At 34.6% G+C, this 12,485-nt stretch overlaps 1 protein-coding gene across 3 annotated transcripts in view; it reads left to right on the top strand.

Moving 5' to 3' along the window:
• The window catches only part of LOC118185674 (constitutive coactivator of PPAR-gamma-like protein 1 homolog), a 354,891-nt gene that overhangs the window by 228,569 nt on the left and 113,837 nt on the right, over positions 1-12,485 (top strand). For all 3 annotated transcript variants that reach the window (XM_085807957.1, XM_085807956.1, XM_085807955.1), the window contains exon 8: positions 8,840-8,989. In XM_085807957.1, coding sequence (XP_085664083.1) covers positions 8,840-8,989 — 150 coding nt within the window. The remainder of the gene's footprint in view (positions 1-8,839; positions 8,990-12,485) is intronic.

Below are 12,485 nucleotides of genomic sequence, written 5' to 3'. Positions count from 1 at the left end.
TGAAACTTCACCGCCAATTCGAAGAGCTCCTGCAATGTGCTTGGGTTTCTAATTTCAAAGTAGTCTTGAACAGCGGGTAACAATCTTGGTAAGATTATTTCCATAATCTCCGCATCGGTTTCTTCCCATACAGCATATCCGTCAGCTTAATTTTTCGTAGAATAAAGTCCGTCAATTCTGCTATATCCCGTTGATAGAAACTATATAGTTCGGCTTCCAGCCTTGTGCGATCTTTCACTATGGGGAAGGCCTTTACTAACGATTTTTTGAATTTTTCAAATGTATATGTCTGGCTTCCAAATTCCCCTAATAAAAATTTGCCTATATTTTTCCACCATAGCGCGGCCTGCCCTCTTAGTGCGGATGTGGCGATGGCAACTTTTTTTCTTTCAGGAACAGGGTAGAGCTGAAAGTGGTTTTCTAGACCTTCTAGAAATACCGCCACCGAATTTTTTCCGTCGAAATGGACGTTTGGCTTGATTGACGCTCTCAGAATCTGGACCAGGTATCCAAATCCTTCCAATTGGCTTGTCATTTCTTGGTGTTGTCCGGCGGCTTCCATCCAATTTTCGGCCATTTCAGTTCGATAAGTGTTCGGGCGCCAATGTAGCGTTGCACGCCTCCAAATTGCACGCAACCAAGAGGTGACTGTGAAAACTGGATAAAAGACAGAGTCTTGTTAAGGGTTTAAGTCCTTTTTATTCAACGTAATAAATTACAAGTGCGTGCTCTTGACGCTCACAGACTGCGCCAACTCGGCGGTCAAATAAAAATAATAACCTGAAAAGAAACTAAAGACAAGACTCTAACTACGAGGCTCTCTAAAAGTAACTAACTCACCGCGTTTTACAATACCGCTGCTAATTCAGCAAACTTGAAGATCACTTGAACGATTAACACTACTTCCAGGCAAGCACACAGGCCAAAACGCGGGGTTCTTCAATTTCTGGCCAACTACCTCCGCGCTCGTGAAGTAAGAATATCACACCTCGAACTCATTTCCTTTCTATTTAAATCAGAATACTTCCGCTGATAATTTGAATCCTTGCGCGTTCTACTAAAATTTACATACTCTGGCATTGGCAGTTCCAGGGGAAAGTAAGGCTTGACAGGAAAGATAGTTTAAACTTAAAATAAATGTTAGTTAAAATGAATATAAACCCTACAACTATAACTTTAACTTCCCAACCAAAGGCTTCAGTTGCATCAGCTTCATTTAGTATTTCTTTAAATATTCGATTAATCAGAAAATTTTGCTTTTTACTTCGTACCTGGAAACATTCACTTATGTGGTTATCATCATCATGAAATATTTTAGTTGGACATAAATTATGCCAAGTATCTTTCAAAAATATATGCAGACCCACTGTTTCATAACATGCTGATCTCAGCACAACAGATTTTATATTAGAAAGATGTTTCAAGAATTTTTGATATTTTTATTGCTGCATTTATTTTAAAACTGCATTTCAGTGATCACAAAATTTGATATCCTTTGGCTGATTAAACTATGTACAGTTTGTAGAAAAAAGTCGGATGGAGATGTTATTTTTAACAGATCTTAATTTTGATAAGACAATAGTAATAACAGCAGACCAAACAAAGTTATTTGCTAAATCAAGTCAGAAAGTTAAGAGTCTATTTTATACTGTTAGCGGAGCTTAAGTGCCTCGAAATTAAATTTTTCTTTCTTCTTTACTACAGCAACAAAGTAAAACCAGTATGTGCAGCATTTCACTGTAAACTGTAGTATATTACTTTTAAAAATGAATTTTATTGTCATTCTCAGTTGACCAGTTTATCTCGCACCTTTGGGAACAACACTTGCAGTGCACAAATTTGTGTTGCCTAATTTTTTTCTCTCACTACATTTCCATTCAGTGTGTTTCACTTCATGAAAAGTACACAAATGAAGGCTATGTGTGATAATAGTGGTGCATCATGGGGTACTCAAATTTAGTGATCCACCCACATCAAAAGTAACACGTCTGAGGGTGTTAACAATAAGGGTAGCTAAAAGCATTTTAAGATGCATAAATTTATGAAGATGTTACAGTTAAACAGCAGCATGCTGAATCCTTTATAACATAAAAAAGCTAGCTCTCGAGCTGTTATAACACACAGAAAATTACAGGAAATTAAAGTGGTAAAAGTATGAAACTTTAAGGTGACATTAATAATCTACATTACAAAATACAATCAAAGAGCAAAAGATACTGAGCAAAAAAAGAACGTGAACATAATACAAAAATGCTGAATTGAAAATTATACGAAAAATCCAAAATAATCGTTAACTACAGTAAGATATGGATGTGAAAACCAGAACTAATTTGCATGTGTGAATGCATTTGTACAAAAAATTTTCCCTGAAGATAGAGAACAATACTTGCATCTTATCCATGAGTTTCGGATCATCTGTGACCTCTGACATTCTACCAGCTATAGTGTAATAATATTTAGAATTGAAAATGGTAAACATGTTGTTTACTTTTTATTATTTTAAAGAAATCGCAGAAAGTCCCTGAGATAATTTCTGAGTTTTTCTTTTGTACATAAACATGCTTTTCATGTCAGTTCTGGGTTACTGTGGATTTTACAAAAATTGTCTTACGTTTTTCAGTATTATTATCATGAGGAATTTAGCTGTTAGCTTTTTCAGCTGGCTTTTCAGAATTTTGTAGTCTTTTGCTTAAGAATGGACAATATGGAACCAATTTTTTTATGCATACTTATCACGTGATGCAATTCAGGTTTTTGTCAAGCTCCAATTTTGAAATTTATAGGGTTTTGGGTCATTGCTAAAGATTTGCTGTATGACCCAAATTACTGTTAAAATATTTAAGATTTTCTTATCTGCTTTCAAATATGGCCACCAGCATACTTCACAAACCTTGGCAAGAGTTTTATATTCTGCCAAGGAATGGAAATTTCTTCCATTCCTTGGTAGTTATGACATTAAGAGACACCACCTTTAATTTAGTGACTTTCTGAAGAGACCTAAAAACACAACAGATTTTGAATATCACAGATTTTCTTTTTAGGGTTTGTTTGACAATTGAACCCTGATCTGTGGCATGGGAGCACATATTCTGAATTTAATTAATTTTCTGAATTTTATATCATCAACAAGAGTGTCAGATAATAATCCTTGGAAAACTACCTTAACTGATTTACTGTTTTCAGCATGCACACCATTCACTTCTAAAGATCTATAATTTCTCTGTGACCATCAGTATCAGTAGAAACAATTTTAAGAGCTTTTCCCCTGATTTTGGTTGTAAAAATAGCATGAGCCTCATCTTTAAGTTTATTATCAAATTTGCTAAATTTAAGCCATGGTATCACCATAATTGTTTAATTCTGGCTGCCTTTGGAGTATCCAAGAAACAATTTCTGCATCATTATTTACAGTATTCTTATCAGTAGGATTGTTTGCACATCATTATCCAAAACAGAAAATTTATTTTCAGTACTAATATCACAGTTATTTTTTAAAATTTTGGCAAAGCATGCAGTTTTCCACGGGGAGACAAAGTCACCATGTTTTATCCAAACCACGTGTTTTTTCAAGGTGCAAACTACATTTATCCGAATTTTTAGGCAAAAATTTTTTCACAGCATTTGCCATATTTTACATAAAAGTTAACATCACTGGATTTTTTAGCACTTACAGTTGCATATGAATTTTTACTACAACTATCAACATTTTGAATTTTCCCCCTATTGTCAGCATCAGAATTTTTTCTACAACATGCAATATTGGAAATTTGTGCACTAGTAACAACAACAGAATCATTCTAGAGCTATTGATGGTAGAATTTTTGTTACAATGAATTTGAACACGTGAATGTTCAGTAGACAAACCGTAATTTCCGGAAAAAAACCCCACAGCAGTTGTCTTTTTCAGTGGCTGTGGCATTTTTGTCGATGTGGCGCTTGAGAAAAATATTTTCTAAGATATCATTGTACGTAGTTTGGATGACCTTTGTGCTGTTCCCACACAAATGACCACTCAGTTGCTTTCTGCGAATTTTATTTTGTTTACGTTTGTTCCCTTAAACACACATGTGCCTTCTTCACCCTAAACTGTAGCTTGGAACAATAACATTCTCTTTTTCAAATCAGAATTCTTATCAGTTTAAATAGCCCCTGCCTTTACCATTATAAATCCTTATCCCCTGCCTTTACCATTATAAATCCTTATCCCCTGCCTTTCCCATTATAAATCTACTGCATTTTTTTTTCTTCAAATTTGGACATGACCCCACCTGCGTTGCAATAATGAACTCTGACATATTTCCCTTCAGCAGGAGTCGATTCAACTTGCCATTCTGCCAGATACAAATCCTATCATCTCTGGTGCAAATACTTGTTGGATATTTAAGTAAGAAGGAAGCCGGAGATTCTTGAAAATGGCACAGTAGCTATACTGCTGGTTTTAAGCGTAAAGTAATTTTCCGTGCTGAACAAATTAGAAATAGAGCAGCAGCTCGAGAGTTTGATGTGGACGAGAGATGTATTCGACATTGGAGAACTGAAAAAGAAGAACTTAAAAATATGCCACAACAGGAACAAGCCAAAAGAATTGGTACTCGGAAGTGTCCAAACCTAGAGGACAACCTTGCAAACAAGATAAAAGAGCAACAAGGAAAAGGAATGGCAATTTCGACAGTAAAAATTTGCTTACAAGTAAAATTTATGGCAAATGAAACCAATGGACTGGCAGGGTAAAAAAGCACATTTTTTACAGTATGTGACAGATATTAATGGGGGGAGGGGAAAAACTTCTTCCTTTGCAGATAATAAATATGGATGAAATGCTGTTAGCTTCTGACTCTTCTGCAAACAGAATTGTTGATGAAACTTGTGCAGAAACTGTATCCGTGCTTACGACGGGGCATGAAAGAATTCCATTTACATATGTGTTAACTTGTGCCACAAATGGTGACACGCTAAAGCTGATGATCATTTTTAAAAGGAAAACTATTCTGAAAGGAGATTTTTCCCAATGACATAATTATTTGGGATGTAAGTATTATTATTTACTAATGACATAATTATTATTATTTATTACTTTCCTAATGACATAGTTGAATGACTAATGCCAGTGGGAGGATTTGCAAAACAATCATGCATACGTGGCTTCAAAAAGTTTGCCAGTGCCGTTAGGGAACTTTTTTCCAGCCAAAAGGATTGTTGATAATGGATTCAATGTGTTCTCATTTCTTTGAGTCTATGGAAACCAGATGTCAAAATCTGTCTATGATCTTAGTAATAATTCCTGGTGGCTTGACAAAAATCTTACAACCACTCGATTTGTCAGTTGTAAAATCTATCAAAGCTGAAGTCAAAAGCGGTGGGAGTGTTACATAAGTGAAGAATTGCACACGTATACAAAAAGTAGCGAAATGCATACAGCACCTTGTGAAGAAGTTGCAAGGTAGATAGGAAGCGTGTGGAAATCGGTGAAAACATCGTCAATAACAGCAGGGTTCAAAGAAGCTGGAATAATATCCTTAGAAAACACTAAATCTGTAAATCATCTTTCATTCAAATTTTATATCTTATAATGCGATATTTTTATAATGTATCATGAGTATTACAAATATGGACTTCTTTATTGGGTAAATAGTGCATTCGTGGAAGTAAGTATATTTTCAACATTTCTTATCATAATTTATTTTTGAGTTATGGTTTCATTTTATGCATTTTAACTGATATGTCATGTATCAGAGCATAGGTCCAGATTTTGAGTTTATAATTTTCACGGCATGCGCAATTTAACTGTTTGTGTCGTTTATGCTGATGTGGCATTTCTGCAGAATTTTATTTCCCCCCTCCATTTTTCTTAAGTGTAGCGTTTACACTGCAGCCTTTCCTCCAAAAATTATAGTATGTGCCCAAAAAATTTCACGCTTACCTTGCAGTTCTTTGAGTCTTTCTTCCATGGCAGAAACTTGCAAATCCAGTATCGCTCGATGCTGACTCGCGTCCTCCTGAGGGATTTTGTTTAAGAAGTCATTACACACATTCTGAATGTATTCAATAATGTCCTCCAAATTGTTTTGTGTATTTATAAAACCCACTTGTTTATTAATTTTCCTTTTTCTAATAGGAATGCGGTGGACCACACAGAGATAAGTAAACTGTATGTGCGGTCCCTGCAGTTCACTGCTCCCAGCCTTTACGAGGTGTCACATGACATGTTTTTGACATCGCCAAGACATAACTTCAGGACTAGTGTCATGAGATTTTAATGATCTGTACTGTGTCTGTCGTCAAAGCCTCTTGATTTCAGGAGGGGTAACGAGCTAATGATCTGATTTTTCCTCTATATCGTTGCAGGTATAACGAATCAGAGGATGTAAAATGCCACTGTAAAATTAAAAGATATGTGGCTAATTCAGACTGAAGATTTTCGCCATCGGAATATCATCAGAAAAATGCTCATGAACTCTTGACTAGAGACCTACAATGCTCTTGAGCTGTCAAATAGAGAGAACTTCGTTAACAGACTTCTCACACTACGAGGACTATTTTAATACCTATCAATGCTATCTATGAATTGTGTATATATATATATATATATATATATATATTATATGTAGAGTTCTAGTACTAATAATAAATATGTTTGAGATTAAAATGCAGTAGGAGTACGCAACCTTACTCAATCATTATAAGAGTCAGATACGCTGCCTGAAGCCACTCAGCACAGGGTAACCTGAGAGTCATTCCCACAGTTGTGACAGAAACCCTCCAGGAACATGTGATAATGTTCCTTATTAATAATAAATTTCTCAGAGCTTAATGCATTTCAATGGGAGTATAATCAATATCACAGTCTGGAATATGAGTATCATCTTCATAATTACTCTTCAAAGCCACGTTTGACATTACATCGGGAAGTAGACAGCTTTAAAGTAAATCTCAAAGCGTAACACAATTTGAAATACTCAGCAATAATGAAGAAACACGTGGTTGTTGGAGAGCTCACACACACACGTCCTTCACCATTAACGTGTGCAGGTTGAATCCTGATGCTGACCCTATTTTCAGTCACACATGAGGTGGACTAAGTACATGCTGCATGGTGATGACTATATACATTGGAATCGCTAATAGGGAGTCTTGGCATCAGCCTTGAATTGCCCATTTTGAAAGAAGCAGACTATAAAAGAGTCATTGCGCTTCACTTACTGCATATAGGATTATAAAAATATGAAATTGCTGTCACTGCACAATTACTTTGTTAGATGTTTAAGGGCAAAATAATATGTAGGATCACTGAATATTATTGTGAGTAGTGATGTTTTTTGGGAAGAAGAGAAAAAAAAAAAAAAAAAAAGGTCTCAGCTAATTGGGAGAAAATCTGATTACTGCACTTTTGCCTTTTTGTTAAGTATCATATTCTCCATTCTTAAATTGTGTGACACAAAAAAAATTGTTTGTATGAAATCTGTATAATAGGTCATTATGGTAATTGGATTTTAAGATTTCTAGTTTGTACTGTATTACTTTGTGAGAGGTTGATGAGAGAAGAGGGATCCGAGATCCTTACATTTCATCCCACTGGGATTGTTGGTCAAACCTGGGATGAAGCTCAAACAGATAGCACCTATGTGATTGCCTGAATCACATAATCCATTTCAATTTTGTTGTCTATGATTTGAGAAATCTATAAACCTGCTGTCAATATGGCCCATAAAAAAAGTCTTTTGATAGTAGTAATCATATTTAACATCAATAAAATACTGTAAGAATTATTTGAAGTTCTGTGCTTTTTAGAAATTTCAATAAGGGAAGACGTGAGCATTCATATTAATAATTTTTTCCCATTGTTATTTATTCAATATTGGTTTTCTTCATTTTATCATTCCCTCTATAAGTACCAACATCGTCTGCAGCTGCAGAATGACCCAGACTTATACAGTACAATTTGTGAAGGAATGTTTCTTTGCTACAACTCATTTTTTTTTTTTTTTTTAAATCCTTGCATATCTACAAAGCTTATTGTCAACTTTTTTTTGACAAATCCCTGTCCCTATCCCTTACAATTTTAAAGGCCTGAATTTTTGGAGAAATTTCATCTTTCCCAATCTAAATTAATGAAGTTTTAAGGAAAACAATGAATAGGAATTAAAGATCTTAAATTAATAAAAAAGAACATTTTAGTTCATAATCTGGAATGGAAATTTACATAGGTTTTATGTAATCCGTTTTTGACTAGAGCAATAATTTATTGTTCCTACATTGGATATTTGTAAAAATGGGAATTTCAGTATAGTAAAAGCCTGACTATTTGGTATTCAGCTCACCAGAAAGCTTGAGTAAGTGGAATATTTTTGAATTTTAGAGACTTTTTTTAAACATCAAATTAAGAAAAAAAAAAAAAAAAAAAGATAGATAGATAGATTTGAAATTCCATTATGAAGCACGAATAGGAAGCGATGTGAGTTTGAAATGCCCTTTTTTCTTTCAAATCTCGCATAATTTAAATGTAGGCATTTGATATTTGAGTCAATACCAAATAAAATGATTCTTTTTACAGTTTTAAACTCAATTTTTTTCCCCATTTGTTTGGCTTTTCTACCACAAACTGCATTTTTTTATTCGCTCAATTATCTGGAATTTTCAATTTCTCAAGCTTTTACTGTATATTGAAATTACTGGATTAAGCTATTTTTAGCGACTATATTTCACGCAGAACATCCAGTTTTTTTCTGGCATCTAGCATATCAAATTTTGCATATATTCAGTTTTGTTTATACATTTTAAATCAACGGGCCATTCTGGAGATCTGTTGCATATTAAGTTATCTTTTCTTTTTTTTTTTCAGAAACATAATGATGATAAACCAAAAACTATATCACAGTCTTTATCAGACATTCCTGTGCTGCCCAAAGTTTCTACGGAAGTAATGCGTATGGCTCGTGAAAGACATCAGAAGGGACTGATGCATCCTTACATATTTCAGATTCTAACGCAGGTATGTGTCTTATATCTGAATTAAGGGATAATTTTTTTTTCTTCCTTCATATTATTTTAATAATATATATATATGAATATTTTTGTGTTTTGTTATATATTAGTTTTAATTTTGTATGTTGTTTCATGGTACTTTTGTGTATGCTTTTATGAATATTGCTTGTGTGTCATCATGCGTTAGATGTTTAATTAATTAAATACAGTCAAAAGTCTTTAATCCGGACATCCATAATCCGGACCTCAAAGCTACAAATTTTCTGTGTATGCGTAAAAGCATAATGCGTTTACACATGCACATATGCATTTACGCATGCCTGTTTAATGTATTTACGCATGCGCGTTTAATGTACGGTATGAGCTAAGCTAAAAGTATCTAATTATCTAATTTGCAGACTGTTAGAGCAATATTATAAAAGTAAGTTTGAACTTTCGATTATGTCAAAAAGAATTTGCGATTCTGGAGCTGCTAAAGGATCTACAAAGCGAAAGCATGTTTCTATGTCCATCAAACAAAAAGTGGAATTTGTGCAAAAAATGGATAAAGGCATATCCTTTGTTTCTCTAACCATTCCGAAATCTGTTTATCAATTTCACGCTGCTTTGCGGGGGGGGGGTAGTCGCGTCGCGCAATGAACTGAAAGTTGATCTGTCAGCACTATCCTTATCTTCAGGGCAGATGCTTTTATTTTATTCGGCTTATAATTCCTTACTAAATGTAGTATTTCATCTCGATGTACTCGGTCTTTGATATGATATAAATCAAATTCCTCGTCATTATAAATATCACGAATACACATCAAATAGTTTTCTGGTTGCAATTTTCTAATTTCGACTATGCGTAATGTATGCTTTATGCATGCGCGCGTTGAAAGAAATGTTTAATAAAGTAAACAAATAAATATTAAGCTTTTTTTTTTTTGTAAATTTTGGTACCCTTTAGATCATAATTGCTCTTTATTTCATAAATTACGATTTCATATTTTTAACTTTATAATTTCTGCATGCCATCTTACCGGATTTAAACTGATGATCTATAATCCGGAATCGCCGGAGTCCCAATGAGTCCGGATTAAAGACTTTTGACTGTATAAAAGATATAGCCTTATAATGTCACTGATATAGGTTATCAAAAAAATAATAAGGTTACAGATTAATAAGCATTTTCTAACTACAAAATTTCCATTGCTATGGGTTTTGAGCTTTGACTCGTCTCTTCTTCATTTTACTCACTGGCGGTCTTGTTTGCACAGTCCTTTCTGAATACTGCCTCTTTGCCATATCCTGCGGTTGTCTGCTGCGAGACATTGTCAGGGCACAGCCATCCTTGTTCCTAGCTGGGGCCTTTTGTCTCGACGATCGATCCTTCACCCTTAAATTTTTTTCCCACTGGACCTTCCATCCATCAAGAGGGGAGGGGTCTCTTCTGGAGACTTTTTTGGCTTGTCTGAGACCTTGATGCCTGGTCTGTTCTTTATTTCTTTGGTGTTTGAAGCATTGGTGGGGCAAAAATGGGCGTTGAGGGTGCAGCCTCTTTTTATTCGGAAGCCTGCAAGAAACTATTCAAAACATCAAAGTCCTTACATTCGTAATATTGCTTTAATTGATCAGGACTGGCCTTTATTCTTTCGCCTGAATTTGAAGTAATATAAATTACAACACTGACAGTTTGCTGTAAGGCATAAAGCCCTTCAAATTTATGGGCGAATTACGCTACAAAGTTCTCTGGTGCACTAGACAGAGTGAATTTTTCTTTTCAGCACCTGATCCCCCAATTTAAAATCTGATTCATGGCAATCCTATCATAATACAATTTTTTCCGCCTTCTTGTTACATCCGAATTCTTCAAAGCTTAATCGGTCAGCTTTTGAATGTTTGGGTGTTTAAGTTCCAGCTCCCTTTCTTGGACAAGAAAGAGTTATCTAATGGTGTCAAGATCTTTCTACCCAGAAATAATTTAGTGAGCGTTTTCTCGATCATATCATGCTTGATAGTTCTTAAAGCATATACTATTTCATCAATACAGCCATCCCAGTGCTTATGATAATTTTTAACATAACTTCTAATTATTTTAACGATGTTTTTATTAACTATTTCTGTGATGTTTGCCTATCGTCTCTACAGGACCATTTTCACATGCCGTATGTCAAACCTTTTATACAAATTTTAAGAAATTTCATTAACAAACTGCTTACCATTATTACATATTACTTTTAAGTATTTAAAACTTTAAAATATACTTATGTAAAAATGCATCTGTGACTATTTTAGCCAATGCTCGCTTTATTGGAATTATTTCTATCCATTTAGGAAAATGATCGGCGATCACTGAAAGTTATCGGTTTTTATTTAACTCGCTTTGGGGAAAAGGGCCAAAAAAAAAAGGTCTATTCCAAGAATTTCATCAGAAAAGTCATGTGAATGCTGTTTAGATACCTGGCTGGGCTATAATTAATGCCAATAATTAACTGACATACTTTACAGGACCTGGCATATCCTGTCATTACTTTCTGTAGTTGCAGAAAATATACCACCTCACTTACCTCTAAGTGGCCAACCGTTTGTGCATCGTGCAGTTCCTGCAAAATGCTTAGCCGTAGTGTGGCTGGAATGACTGTCCTATATTTGTGGTTTTTATTCAGCGATTTGGTATAGAACAGCAAATCATCTACAGTCTCTTAACTTTGGGCCCTATTTCTAATTGCAGCAAGGTCTTCATGTTCAAAGTTATCTGGATCCTTTAGCAACTCAGAAATGATTGATTGTTTTCTGGGAATCTAAAACTTTAGAAATTAAAATAGCATATTTTATTTAATTGCCATTTTCATCCAGTTTAATTCCTGATAATGTGTCGGCCGCGGTATTGTCTTTGTCGGGAGTATACTTAATTATTAACCGTTTGAGTCCGGCGAAGCGCTCATTTGTCATATGCCAAAAATACTGCGCAGCGCGATAGCGCTTCTCTTGGTTTGTATCGAGAATGCGAAGACGCTGCTGTTGGTTAGTATACTTTACGCAATTATTGAGAGCAGTTGTAGTGATATCAGTAGCAGTTGTTTTATAGGAATTGGAATTTGTTTTCATTTTTTTACCAATTGTTATACTGATAATTATGATATAACCCATGTCAAGTTCTGATTCATTTTAAAGTGACATCTAAGAAGTGATAATGAAGAGTATAGTAATGACCTTGAAAGTGATAGTGGAAGTGACATCATCATTCGTTCTAAGAGATTACGAGTTATTAGTGATAGCAGTGATGATGATGAAGTAACTGCAAGTACCTCCGATGACGATATTATTGATGAGTTTTTACCTGTGGATACAATTTTTTCGAACAAATCAAATACTTTTTCTGAAGTACCTGGACCAAAGCATGCCTCTCCTCCTGATGCGAAACCAGTTGAATATTTCAATAATTTTTTTTCAATTTTCAATAATTTTTTTAAAGTATACTAACCAACAGCAGCATCTTCGCATTCTCGATACAAAACAAGAGA

This window comes from Stegodyphus dumicola, chromosome X1, assembly GCF_044657685.1.
Source record: "Stegodyphus dumicola isolate Sdum_Otavi_A_Nest chromosome X1, ASM4465768v1".
Taxonomy (NCBI): domain Eukaryota; kingdom Metazoa; phylum Arthropoda; class Arachnida; order Araneae; family Eresidae; genus Stegodyphus; species Stegodyphus dumicola.
This window is presented reverse-complemented; position numbering and strand designations above follow the sequence as displayed.